Raw genomic sequence first — 14,797 nt, 5'->3', positions numbered from 1 at the left:
CTTAAAATTATGTTGCTAAATTAGGAAAAAAAAAAAAAAAAAAAAAGAACAACATGAAAAGAAAAGAGAAAAGGGTAGTATATGCTCGAATTTTCTTCACAATATATACATTTACATACATACATATATATAAGTGTATGTACAGTTGTCTACTTGCTAATAAATGCTTTTTTAACTGAAATGGAGAATAACAGTGCTCCCAAATTTTTACACCGTTAGCATTTTAATTGGCATCCTTGTCGGACATCAATTTTTGTTGTTTTCCTATTCGTCGATAATGAAATAAGTTCCTGCGGAGAAGTGAGCGTATAGAAAGATGGCATATGCGTATATAAACACTTGTATGTAGACATAAAACAGGTGCGCGACGTAAAATGTACCAAAACATTAATAAACATGACCCTGTTCGGGGGTGCAATGCACTTGCATATACATACATGTCAACAGGTATGTATATATATATATATATATATATATATATATATATATATGTACACATATTTATGCTTGTTTTTATAAGCATATATATGTACGTGTTTATGTTTAATGACGCAACCTTCCGTGCAGGCACGTGGCATTGTACGGCGATTTGCGTAGTTCTACCGTTGAGTTTTTGCTCCTTATCCTTAACACTATCGTATTTATTAATTCTGGGTCTATAGTTCGTCGGATCCCTTCTAAAGGTAACATCAATTATCTTTAAGAACTTGTTCATACCAGCTACTAAGGTTTGTGGAGTGTTGGCAACAGTATTAATGCCAGCCTGTCCATCGAACACTATAACATGATCAGCTAAGTAGGTAGCCATGATAAAATCATGTTCAACTACAAAAGCAGTTTTATTAGTGTTAAGTATAAATCTTTTAATAATTTTAGAAACAATAATTCTTTGTTCAGAATCTAAATAGGCAGAGGGCTCATCAATTAAATAAATATTCGTATTTTTTGCTAAAGTAATAATAATAGCAACTTTTTGTAATTCGCCTCCTGATAAGGTTAAAACTTGATTATCTAGAATAGCATCAATTTTTAATGGTTTTATAATTTCATTATTAAAGTAAGGATCATTATATAATCCTTTCAATTTCGACATCAACAACTGCCTAACGGTTCCTGTAAATTTGGCTTGTATTTGTTGAGGTTTATAAGAAACACTAAGTGAATCGAGAAAAGATAAATTTTCTATATTATCTGGTTTAATTAAACCAGCAAATAATCGTATGAATGTACTTTTTCCACTACCATTTTGTCCTAATAGAACAAAAATTTCTGATTCTGAAAAATGTCCTTTATCTATAGTAAGAGTAAAAGAATTTAATGTCTTTACTATTTTTGGATAATTATAAAAATGTAATCTTTTTTTATCTTCATCTGTTGTATCTTGATCTGTAGCTAGCTTAAAATTTAAGGATTCTTCACGTATTCTTAAGTTATCAGTTGGAATAAAACCATCTAAAAAAATATTAATTCCTTCTCTTACTGAAAAAGGAGTTGTAACCACACCATATGCACCTGCTTTACCCCATAAACAACAAACATAATCACTTAAATAGTCAAGAATTGATAAATCATGTTCAACTACAATTATATAGTTGTCATGTCTAACTAAGCTATGTATAATTTTCGCCATAGAGATTCTTTGTTTAATGTCTAAATAACTACTAGGTTCATCAAACATATATACATTAGTTGTTTGTCCTATTATTGATATGAGCAAAGCAAATCTTTGTAATTCTCCTCCACTTAAATCTTCTACATTTCTATCTAATAAATGATCCAATTCTAATACACTCATATATTTCTCTTTTTGATTTAATTTATCTTTTTTATTAATAATTTCTAAAATATTTCCTTTTATCTGTTTAGGTATAAAATCTACATTTTGTGGTTTAATAATTGGACACAATTTCTCTTCTAACAATTTTGTAAAAAATATCTGTAATTCATTTCCTCTAAAAAAGGATAAAATATCTCTCCATTCTGGTGGATTATTAAACTTTCCTAAATTTGGTTTTAGTTTAGAAGATAAAATTTTTAAGGCTGTGGATTTTCCTATACCATTTGTACCTACTAAACCTAATATTTGCCCCAATTTGGGTATTGGCAATCGATGCAATTTGAATGTATTTGGTCCATATCTATGTACAACATCTTTATTTATATCTTTCGGTAAATTTATAATTGTGATAGCACCAAATGGACACTTCTTTACGCATATACCACATCCTATACATAACGTTTCACTAATATAAGCAATTTTTGAACTATGATCTACTTCTATACAAAACTTCCCTGTCTTTACAATTGGACAATTCTTCTTACACTCCAGATGGCACTTCTTCGGCTTGCACTTGTCATTACTAACAATTGCTATTCTCAGTTTCGATGCCTCCAGCTTATTTTCCTTGTACAGGTCTTCCTTGTTCTTCTTCTTCATGTTTCGATTACATGCGGGGAAAGGGGTTAAAGGGGTGTTCGCAGTGGTATTAGCAGTGGTATTAGCAGTGGTATAAGCAGTGGTAATCGGGGCGATGGAAATAGCAATGGTTATGGCTCCGGTAGCGATAGTAGGAATGAAGAGCACTTACTGCGATGTAAGAGCGATAAATTTATTTGTTTTATTTTATTGTACTGTAGTGTATATTATTTTAATTTTTTTTTTTTTTTTCCCGATATTTTTGAATTCGTCATACCAATTTTGTGCACAGGTACGTACAGACATGTACAGACGACATGCGCACGCATAGGTATTTGTTTAAAATATATGGTAGATAAGCTATAATAAAAAATTAAGCGTTCTTTCTTTATTTACTCCTTTGTTTAAATCTTTATTTATCTCTTTGTTTAAATCTTTATTTATCTCTTTGTTTAAATCTTTATTTTCGTCTTTGCTTATATCTTTATTTATCTCTTTGTTTAAATCTTTATTTTCGTCTTTGCTTATATCTTTGTTTATATCTTTGTTTACCTCTTTGTTTATATCTTTGTTTACCTCTTTGTTTATATCTTTATTTCTTTAATTCTTTTATTTTTATATATTTTTCTTAATATATTTTAACCGAAGATATATCTGTTTTTGACTAAATCGTTAGGAGGTGTGTGTTTCCGATTTGGTAATTTCTTTTACATAACGTGTATATGCATGTACGAAAATGTACAGATATGTATATGCACAAATAAGCACATACACATTTAAGCAAATAAATATGTATGAGTAAGCACATACACATTTAAGCAAATGAATATGTATGAGTAAGCACATACACATTTAAGCAAATGAATATGTATGAGTAAGCACATATACATTTAAGCACATTCATATGTACATATATTTAATAATACCCTCCAAATTAACATAAGTTAAAAAGTTCAAACAAGCACAGTAACAATAACAAACACAATTACGTACATATATGTACAATGAGGAAGATGGTGGAAAACGTTTACTACGATTTCCATCCAATTTTACCATTCACAGATATTTGCCTTCTGTAATTTGTGTATTGTCATTTATCAAAAGAACATATTAATAAATTAACACCTGGGAATTTGTGTTACAGTTATTGATTATGTTTGTGCGTATCTTTATGATTACGTTCGTACGGGTGATCGTTTTTATGCTTGTGTTAATGTAGGTTCATACATATACATGCAACTACGTACAGCTACGTGCAGCTATGTTCCTTCCACTATTTTGGTACTTTGTTAAGTGTCAAGTTATGGTCTCCCGACAAAATATCCAACATACCTTCAATTAATTTCAAGTTTTGCTTAAATCTATATCATTATTTAAATAATTTTTGCGTATTATAAATGTGCATGGCGTAATGAAGGTTTTATTTTAATGTGGTCAACAATTTAATAAGGGAAATAAAAGGAAAAATAGAAAAAACAAATGGAAAAAGAAGTAAAAAGGAAGCATAAAGTAAAAACAAAAAAGGATAAAAATGATAAAAATGGATAAAAATGATAAAAATGATAAAAATGATAAAAATGATAAAAATGATAAAAATGATAAAAATGGATAAAAATGATAAAAATGATAAAAATGATAAAAATGGATAAAAATGATAAAAATAGAAAAACAAAAATTTACAAAAATTATGTAATTTCACAATAAGGGGATGAAAAGATAGTATGTTATTCAAAAATTACTACAATACTGTTCTTAAATGTATGCTACAGTTCAGGCTCTCTCTCCTTTGACCAAAACAGGGGTATGAAGGATGGTTGAAAGCAAAAGCGTGAAGCGAAAAAAAAGGAAAATATAATAAATGAAAAAAAAAAAAAAAAAAAAAAATGAAAAGATATAACCGATAAATAGTAAACTTAATAAAAAAAAAAAAAAAATTAAAGAAAGATAAGCCCTTTAATTAAAATAATTTCTAGTAATTAAACCAAACAAAAGGTTAGATTACAACAATATACAATTCTTCTTCACGTATTTGTGAAAAAAAAATATTGCTTTAAATTGTTCTAAAAAATATGCATTTCTTATATATTTTTATGTACAAAATTGTTTTACAATTATTCTTACAGGGGATATTAATTTACACATTGACTTAAAGCAATAACATGTTTAGAGGACCCTTAAAAAAAATAATAATAATAACTAGTTGGCTTAGTGGCAACTACTACATGTATAAACATGTATACTTATACATTATTACTAAACGTGTAAGCAATTAAATAGGAATATTTTACTTCCCTTCTTAAAAAAAAAGTTCAATTTTGAAGCTGAAAAGGAAAAATGAAAAAAAATGATGATTAACTCACTATATTTAATTTTTGAGAAAAAGGAAGTGTTTTCCCTGTAAGGTTTCAGCAAACATAAATGCATATATGTATGTACAAATGTATGCCGAAAGGTATGACATATATATGCTGAAAAGTATAACATATATATACCAAAAATTATTACACATATATGCCGAAAAGTTTGTACAGATAAATAACAAGAGGCATGTGCAAATATATACCCCAAAATAAGCATGTATGTAACTGAATAAATTACGAGCTTATGTTGGGGGGTATTAAAAATATGTATTAAGGCTGGTAAATTTTGTCATATATCATTAAACCTTAAATTATATAAAATAAATAATTCCATGAAAAACATATGTATGTAAATAAACAAACGCAGATGTTTTTTAAAATTATATGAAGCTCGGCAAAGTTGTTTATGTGCCCAAATGTTGGTAAAAAAAAAAAAAAAAAAAAAAAATATATATATATATATAAATATGAGTAGATAAAATATAAGCAAAATGAATGTAACTACGAAAAACGTATTGAAGAAACTTACCTTATTTTTATAAATCTTTTATTCCGGTCCATGTGTGATGAGAAGGAAATAAAAGATATGTTGCGGGCGAAGTTTATACCTTTAAATAATTAGATATGTTTTATATGGCTGTATGCAAAAATACATTCGTTTAATTGTAACATATATATATATGCGTTTTTATGCATAAATAAGACAGAAGTATGTGTTTATGTGAGTTCATACGTATATATATATATATATATATATATATACATACATACATGTCAGTTCACACTTTTTTTGCGTTATGTATTTTTCATTCACGCAACTAAACAGATATATATCTCATTTTAAAATATCATGGATACTGAATGGGCATCGAAAATTCTATCACAGTTATTAATTAAAGAAAAGGTTTAAAACAAAAATAAAATAAAAAAAAAAAAAAAAAAAAATTAATAAAGGAGAAAAATATATTCTTCATTTATATTTCTGTCCATATTGTTATATTTTTTTTTTTTTTTTTTGTTTTTACTTTTATATAACTATGTACATTATAATGCTGCGGATTTTAGTAACATATATGCTACAACTTACTACTTGCCTGTATGTTTTTCTGGCATATCCGAAAATTTTCGTTTTTGGAAATGTGTATATATTATGTGCACAGTATATGCTGCGCGGATACACGCTCGTATTGAGGTCGCTCCCGACACATCCAGTTTGTTCGTTTTGTCGCTTTAGCACTTTACCGCATTACCACTTCATCATTTCCCTCATCCGTTTACCCCTACCCCTTTTTGCAGTGCCTTAAGGAGAAGTACGTTTATAATTTGCTGAACAAATTTGGTGATGTTAATCAGATTATTCAACACATGAATGAAAAGTTGGAAGTCCTTGGCTTTATAGTTAACGTATGTGCTTTACATAATTTTTATAAAACAAAAAGGCATCCATATGTATATGTATGTGTGTAATTTTGTGCATATATATGGGTATGTGCACATGAACATATGAATTACTACTCGAGGTAGCACCCACAAGTTTTTTTTTTTTTTTTTTTTTTTTGGTAGAATGAACTTATAAAGGGAGAAGAATATTTAATCCTAAATTGCGGAAAACTTAAAAGGCCTGAAAATAATACAAGTGTAGATGTCGCATTTAACATAAAGGAAGAATATTTATTTAATTCTCATTTCAAAAAGAATGAAATAAGTTTGTATTACTTAATAATTGATTATATTGTAAATAATAATAAGTACTTAAAAATTGATTGTGATGAAACATCTTATGAAAGTTTGTGCTTAAAGTTGAACATAAAAAATACAAATGTCCAAAAATCAATACGTAAAAATTTGAAAGAAGAAAAAATGAAAAAAAAAAAAAAAAAAAGAAAGAAAAAAAAAAAAAGAAAAAAAGGAAAAAAAAAGAAAAGAAAAGGACAAAGCAGGGGAAAAATTTTAAAAGAAAACAAAAAAACAGCAACAGTTACATGTCACGTAAACATTTGTATGCGCCTACATGCGTAAATATTAGCGTAGGCGTATATGCAAATATATATATATATATCCTCAAATTGAATATATGCGTATAATATTTATATAAGTAAGCATGTGTGTATGTACATACGTATGTATGTTTACAAGTATGTATACATATATGCATACATGTGTGTATACATATGTGTATGCAAATTTTTCAACTTCGCAGTAGACAAATTAATAGCATATAACTGGTTGAAATTTGAAGATGGTCAGCTGGCTCCGGGACTTCGTTTTTTTACAGTACACTCTGTTTATTTACATGTTCATAATGCACACTAGAATATACATATACATGTTTATACATTTGTATGTCAGTATGTACGTATATATACTTGTATGCAAATAAATGTACATTTTATGAAAAAAAAAAAAATATATGCGTAAAACAAATATATGTGCGTACATATAAGTTCATATATGTGTAGAAACAAATGCACATGCTCATATATACACAATTGAAAATGTGTTTGCATTTAGATTATTTATCTTTTCTTTTTTTAAAGGATTTAATCAAATTTTTTCCGCTTAACAATCTAGATAAGTGTTCGCTCTGTAACAATTCAATAATTGTAAAGGTATAAAAATTTTCCTTGTTTTTCTTCCCATAACTTACATTAACTTCAATGTAGTTTTATTTATTTATTTATTTTTTTTTTTTTTTTGTTCATAATACTTAAGTTATAAAAATGTTTTATCAACAATGATGTTTTATTCCTCATTCCTTCATTTTGTTTCGTTCTGTTTTGCTTTATTTTTATTTGTTTTTTTTATTTTTTTCCACCATTCTCAGAATATGCAGTGCACAAATTGCTTGTCTGTTTATCATATTCACTGCTTTAATGCGCTCGCAAAAAAATTAGAACTATGCTTTATATGCAAAAACTCATTATAAATATCATATGTAGGTATAACTTATCTCCACAATAATAGTATATTTCTTTTTTATTTATTTATTTTCTCAATTTTGTCTACTCTTCGTTTTTCGCACATTCATTTATTTAATTTTTTGTGCGCGTTATTTTGTATTTGTTTGTTTATGTGTGCGAGTGTACTCATATCTTTTTAAAATTAATAATATTATAACGTCATTCCATCCTTTAAGGCATGTATATACACAGGGATGGTCATGTTCATGTACCTCAAATTGATAGAAACTACTGATATATTTTTCTGCTCATAAAATTGAAGCATTATTCTTGTAGCTCTATAGTAAAAATATATATATATATATATATATATATATATATATATATATATATATAGCAGGTCGGAACAGGACATATATACGTACATGCATACATATATATATGTGAGGCTACTATATAAATGTGAACTGAAAAATGAACTGTATTCGTGAGGAGTAAAACAAATAGAAATGTAATAAGCTCATCCATTTGCTTACTCCTTTATATTGTCATATAATTTTTCCTTTCCAAGACTGAAATATCCTATAGGGACAGAGCTAAAAATGTAATGCACAAAGGAGAAGCGAAATTATAAATGTGATAATACACATGCACATGTGCATATAAACGTATGCATATCGGCACAGACGAGTACACGAATAAATACATATTACACACACACACACATACATACACATACACAAACACATACACATACACAAACACACGTTACATAAATGCAACCAAAACAACTACAATAGCAATACAAGGTGAAACGCGAAAATTACTGAGTAGATCCCTTGTTCAAGTCTGTGTACGTCCTCTTAACAACTTTCTCAATATTGTCAACAAAATTATCTTCATTTAATTGCAAAGTAGTATAAGTTCTGTACATAATTATAAATGTAAAATATAAAAAGAATTGAAAATTAACACATATATGTATGATTATTGCATATTCATCTTTCTAATAATTTATGCAAAACAATTACTTGTTCGTTTTCTTAATTTTTGAAATCATGTTGGTATATTTTTTTGTTCTCAGGGAAGAGTCAAATATGTATAAGTCGTATTTTTCTATAAGCTCATTCAGTTGTTCTTCTTTATAGTAGACATCTTCGAATTTATCATACGTGATAACCTGATTGTCATGTGAACGATCATGTATACATAATTATATAGTGGTGCAGGGGAACACGTGCACATGCAAGTGTTTATACGGTATGTACGTATAATTGCATATATTTGTATTGAAATGTACTCATAATGGCATATACTCATTATCACATGTATTTACATCTTTCTTATTTTATTCTTCGATTTACCTTTTTGACTCTTTTCAATTTATTTTCAATAATCATGTTTCTCCATTTTTCGCTGTTCTCAGTAACGAATATTATTACGCCTGAGTAATAGGAATGGACTAAGTTACTGTAAACATAAAGAAGGGGACGATATTGTAAAGCAGTTGAGCTTATGTAATTACACAATGATGAAAATAGTATACACATTTTGTGCATATACATTACAAAAACATGAATAGAAGAATGTGTGTGTACATATATACACACATACAACTCGTGCACTGCCTATACGCAGACCACGCTCACGATACTAATAGTTGCATTCGTGCACATATGAACAAAGTTTTTATGTGTTACGAATTACATGGGAAAGTTATAGGACTTTCCTATATTATAGCTAGAAGATAAATCAAAATGGCAGTATAATATGTGTGTATCATAAAACAAATTTTCAACTTGATCATTTACTACTTTGTCAAAAATAAAATCATATGCCTTCGAAAAGGTATTTGGTTCTATTATATCCCCATAAATTTTAAGACTAGTACATGAGATATCTTTATTTTTAATTTTAATATTTGGTGGTAATTTTTTATTATTATGATTTATCTTTTGATTTTTGCTATTTAAAATGGCCTTTTGAAATTTCTCAAATTTTTGGTTTGTTTTTACATATTTTAAAAATTTTATGTTTTCTTTTTTTTTCTTTTCAAAAATTTCTTTCTTTTTGTTTTTTGCTTTTACTTTTTTTTCCATTTTAAAAAAAAAAAAAAATGACTCTCAAATTTGGCCTTGAAACAGTATACATGTATACATACATATATATATATACATACATATATATACATACATATATATACATACATATATATACATACATATATATACATACATATATATACATACATATATATACATACATATATATACATACACACATAACAGCAAAATATGCTACATTAATATGACTCGATTATTCTGTATAAGAAAACTTTAAACATCAAAAAAAAAAAAAAATTAACAGAACACTCTTCTGTTACTACGACAAATGTACTCACACATATATTTATGCATATGTATTTAAATAAGTACGAGTATGTACAAAACTGTACATATATGTACGTATATGTGCGAATATGTATGTATATATAGGCATATATACGAATATATTCATGTATATATATGTGCAAATATATTGTATATTCGTTTTTTCGCAAGATATATTTTTTTACCTCCTTGCGCTGATTAGCAAAATTCTAGTTGGTTATAAGTATGACATGCATTCAAACAAATAAGTAAATATGCATACATAAATGTAAAAATGTTGTAAATATATATATAAGCTATATATTAACATGAACATATATATATTATATGTAAGTATATATATACTTATAGATAAATTAAAACGAAAACGTAAAATTTTAAAGAAATTAGAAAATAATGTATACAGCTGGATAAATGGTAATTGTAAAATAAAAAAAAAAAAAAAAAAATTTTGGAAAAACTAATTGAAAAAAAAATATATATATAACAAAATATAATATAATAAAAATAGTGAGAATATATATATATATATATATATATATATAGTGATATATATATATTGATATATATAAATTTATATATATATACATCATGTATGCATATATGTACATATGCACGTATTATTGGTAAATTTAGGTTTATGCGACCAGGGGATAGGGCAATTATGAAAAGATCATAACGAAGAATAAAAAAAAAAAATTAAAAATTACAGGCATAAAAATATTTATTCAAACAAAATAAATTAAATTTTAATATATTACTCTATTATGATTTTATTTCCGACAATATGAATGCATTTGCATTCACCGAAAATGATCCTGAGAATAAATACATATGAACGTAAACACATACAAAATGTACACGTACATACATACATATATATGTACATGTATATATGTATACATATTACATACTTATATGAAAGTATATAAATGGACATGAGGAAAGAACAAAAAAAAAAAAAAAAAAAAAAAAAAAAGATAACAAGAATTTTAAAGATATATAGGAAAATTTTATAAAAATGAATCATCGGTGAATTCTAAGAATATTAAAAAAATTTTTTTTTTTTTTTTTTTTTTTTTTTTTAAAATGAACTGTCTGTGAATTATAATAATAAGATATAAGAAATTTATTTCGAAGAATGCAAAAGATCATGTTGAAGCGTTTTGGAAATAAAAAAAAGTATCTATTATCAAAAAGTGAAAACCGTTTCATATATGTCCATAGCACAAGCGTTGTAACGGATACTTTAAAAGGGAAAAGAGACACAGTAAGGGGGAGCGAAACGATAAGGGATAGTAACACAAAAACAAGGGGTAGAGAAAAAGAAGTGGGCATTATTTTGCACAAACCTTGGTACATAGTAAATTACTGCAAAGTAAACGAACTAATTAATATATTAAATTTATACATTAAGTTGAAAAATGATAACATTGAATTGTTGAAGAATATTTCTATGAATTTATTGATGAACAAGGAAAAATTAAGATACAGTGATATAATTATTTTATTAAAAAAGTTTTCCATAATTAAATGTAAAAATTATTATCTATTTTGTTATTTTAAGGATGTATTAATGGATAACCTTCATTTACTTACGTGTGATAATTTAATAGATGTATATTTTTCTTTTACTAGATTAAATTATTTTCATTATAATTTTTTTTTATTAATTGAGAAGCAACTGTTTCACAATTTCCAAAATTTGGATTTAAAAAAAGTTGTATATTTAATACAATGCTTTAATAAAAAAAAAATAATATCAAAGAATTATTTAACTATACTACTTTATAGTATATCTAAAAATGTAAACAATTTTAACACATTTCAACTGTCAGTTATTTTTAGCTTTTTCAAAAATTTTAATATAAATAATAGTCTACTTATTAACTCATTAATTCATAATTTTAATCAAAATGTTAACTTGACTGATGAACCAAAACATGTAGCAGTCTTTTATAATTTCCTGTCTTACGTAAGTAAGAAGTGCAAAAAGAGTTATCAGTACTACGAAAAGGAAAGAGAATTGATCGGAAAGATAAAGAAATTTAAACTATACTATGATGAGGATGATAATATGTGTGGAGATAAACCCAGTAAGCAGCAGGAAAGGCTGGAGCAGAGCAGTACAACAAGTGCAATAGCAATAGAAAAGGAAATACTAAGGAAGGATGGAGATATAGAAGAGTATAACCATGGGGAGCGCAAATTAAAAGAAAAAGAGAAAAAAAAAAGTATTGAATGTGAAATAATAAAAAAAAAAATATTGCACTTTGAGCATAAATATTTGGTAAAAAATGACGAATTGGATGAATTGAAAGAACAAACAAGCTCGTTAAAAGAGAATTGTTACAATTTTAGTTTAATATATTCTGTTAAGAATGCATTAAAAAATATTGAAATGATAACAAAGAAGAAAATAAAGTACATGCCTATCGAATCATTATGTATAATATCATCAGCTTCATCAAATATAGATAAAAACAAAATTCTTTTAGAAAAAATTGCAGAAGAAGTCGGTAAACAATCAACTAAATTAACTCCGCAGTTAGTAAGTTTTTTGTTATTATCTTTTAGCAAAGCAAGTCATAAACATGGAAGCTTAATTTATTATTCTCTACAATTTTTTTATAAATATCATAATTTTTTTAATTTTAATCAAGTTGGTTTGCTGTGTAAAGGACTGGTTAATTTTTCGATTAAAGAAAATGAATTTGTCAGTATGCTAAACGAATTCATTTTAAAGAACAGATATATCTGTACAAATGTGTGCAATGAAGGGGAAACTTGGAACAATAGGAAAGATGGAGGGGAAAATGGGTATTCGGACAAAAACGAGTATTTAAATTATGATAGGAATAACACTACGCATGGTGAGAAAGACATAGAAAAATTATTTTACGAAATAGAAAAGAATATTCATAAAAAAGTTGATAACGTTGGCCGAAGGAATTACGAAGATCAGTTTATGAATTTAAAAAGAGTATATATGGAAAAAGAAGTAGGTGAAAATAATAAATTTTATGATAATGATAGCAAAAAGGATTGTAATAATTATGATAATGTAATGTATACCAAATTTGTAAATTTTAGTTTTATTGATTATGAAAATATAAAAAAAAATAATTATTATGCAAATAATTTATATAATATAAAAATAGACACTCCTATATATATAAACAACATTATATATATTTTAGAATATTACGCTTTTAACCTAGTGAGTATTAACGAAATTTTAAATTTTTTTTGTGATATTTTTTTAAAAGGTAATCTGAGCTATATATTATATTCCAGAATATTTTATTCCTTTTATCTGCTACAATATGGAGAAGAGAAAGTATACAAATTGATTAACAAGTTTAATAATTATCAACCATTGTATCAAGTTATGTATAAAGAAAAACATATTATGAGACTTATGCAGTCCTTAATTTATTTTTATGAAAATAGAAAGATGGAAAATGGCATTAGTGATATTTATTTTTTTATCTTGCCCAAAAATTATTTTTCGTTCATATTTAATTTTTCAAAATATGTTTTAACCTTTTTATTTATTAAAAATAATAGTTATGTGTTGCACAAATTTTTGGTTCATATAAAACATATGTCGATGTGGAAGACGGATTGCATTTTTCTTCATAAACCAAACAATTTATATTAAAAAAAAAGTGCACATATATATATATATATATAATGGTGAAATTATGAAATCGTATAATGATAAAATGGTAAATGATAAAATTGTAAATGTTAAGGTGGTAAAATTGTGAAATAAAAAAAAAAAAATAAATAAAACGGTAAATACCTTAATTTGTCTTAATTTATGTTTGATACGGTACACAATAAGGAAGAGCAAATACAAATGTTGCACGAACAGTTCATGCAAAAAATTAGAAAAAATAATTTAATCCTACACAATTAATTTGTAAATTAGCTACATATAAACAAAAATAGTATGGATAAGTATTGTTGTATGCGTGTGTAAAGTCGCATGTGCCATATATGTATGCATGCATAAATATACAGATGAATGTATATACGTACGCGTGTATGCTTAATTAAAAACTATGTATACTAGTTGCATATAATTGAAATAATGGATCACATGAATATTTAAAAGGTTTTCGAAAGAAAAACCCAAGAATAATTAATAGTTTAAAAAAAAAATACATTATTTTAATATCCGTGTTTACATTATTTATTTGTGTATTTGTGTATTTGTGTATTTGTGTATTTACGTGTTTACGTGTTTACGTGTTTACGTGTTTACGTGTTTACGAGTTCACGACTTTACGAGTTTACGACTTTACGAGTTTACGAGTTTACGACTTTACGACTTTACGAGTTTACGACTTTACGAGTTTACGACTTTACGAGTTTACGACTTTATGTTCTTATTTGCGCTTATACGTTTCTTAAGTCCTTTGCACTGACAAGTTTTAAAGCTAACTTTTCTTTTGCATTTCACTATTCAAATTTTGTGTAAATTTCATACCAATTCTCTGTGAAAATATAGAAAACTTTTTAACGCAATTTAAAATACAGTTATTTTCATTACTATCAAGCTCTTTTGATCTAAATGATGTAATACATTCATTAAAGCATCTTTCAACAATTGAATTATATGTGGTCATAGTATCCTCATATTCTGCCTTGTTAATTTTTCTCATTATTTTTTCCCTATCATTTTTATTAAAATTACTTAAGTCTAAGGACTTTTCCATCTTG

The 14,797-nt window shown here is 26.2% G+C and overlaps 5 protein-coding genes across 5 annotated transcripts; 2 read left to right on the top strand and 3 right to left on the bottom strand.

Annotated features, from left to right (window-relative positions):
• Positions 1-215: 215 nt before the first annotated feature.
• Positions 216-2,437, bottom strand: ABCE1 (ABC transporter E family member 1, putative; the record flags this gene model as incomplete). The annotated part of the gene is made up of 2 exons (XM_029005818.1): positions 216-290; positions 557-2,437. The coding sequence occupies 2 exons, from the start codon at positions 2,435-2,437 to the stop codon at positions 216-218; spliced, it is 1,956 nt and encodes a 651-aa protein (XP_028862369.1).
• A 3,189-nt stretch (positions 2,438-5,626) lies between these two features.
• PmUG01_11017900 (conserved Plasmodium protein, unknown function) lies at positions 5,627-7,702 on the top strand (the record flags this gene model as incomplete). Its single annotated transcript, XM_029005817.1, has 6 exons — positions 5,627-5,680; positions 6,073-6,180; positions 6,340-6,613; positions 6,977-7,050; positions 7,314-7,385; positions 7,601-7,702. 6 exons carry the CDS (start codon positions 5,627-5,629, stop codon positions 7,700-7,702), a joined length of 684 nt encoding a protein of 227 aa, XP_028862368.1.
• Positions 7,703-7,887: 185 nt separating this feature from the next.
• PmUG01_11017800 (conserved Plasmodium protein, unknown function) lies at positions 7,888-9,775 on the bottom strand (the record flags this gene model as incomplete). Its single annotated transcript, XM_029005816.1, has 6 exons — positions 7,888-8,014; positions 8,213-8,272; positions 8,504-8,602; positions 8,708-8,856; positions 9,041-9,146; positions 9,384-9,775. The coding sequence occupies 6 exons, from the start codon at positions 9,773-9,775 to the stop codon at positions 7,888-7,890; spliced, it is 933 nt and encodes a 310-aa protein (XP_028862367.1).
• A 1,432-nt stretch (positions 9,776-11,207) lies between these two features.
• PmUG01_11017700 (conserved Plasmodium protein, unknown function) lies at positions 11,208-13,730 on the top strand (the record flags this gene model as incomplete). Its single annotated transcript, XM_029005815.1, has 1 exon — positions 11,208-13,730. One exon carries the CDS (start codon positions 11,208-11,210, stop codon positions 13,728-13,730), a length of 2,523 nt encoding a protein of 840 aa, XP_028862366.1.
• Positions 13,731-14,514: 784 nt separating this feature from the next.
• On the bottom strand, positions 14,515-14,793 carry TIM9 (mitochondrial import inner membrane translocase subunit TIM9, putative; the record flags this gene model as incomplete). The annotated part of the gene is made up of 1 exon (XM_029005814.1): positions 14,515-14,793. The coding sequence occupies one exon, from the start codon at positions 14,791-14,793 to the stop codon at positions 14,515-14,517; it is 279 nt and encodes a 92-aa protein (XP_028862365.1).
• Between the last annotated feature and the right edge of the window lie 4 nt (positions 14,794-14,797).

The sequence above is a fragment of the Plasmodium malariae genome (assembly GCF_900090045.1).
Source record: "Plasmodium malariae genome assembly, chromosome: 11".
NCBI classification, from domain to species: Eukaryota; Apicomplexa; class Aconoidasida; order Haemosporida; family Plasmodiidae; genus Plasmodium; species Plasmodium malariae.
This window is presented reverse-complemented; position numbering and strand designations above follow the sequence as displayed.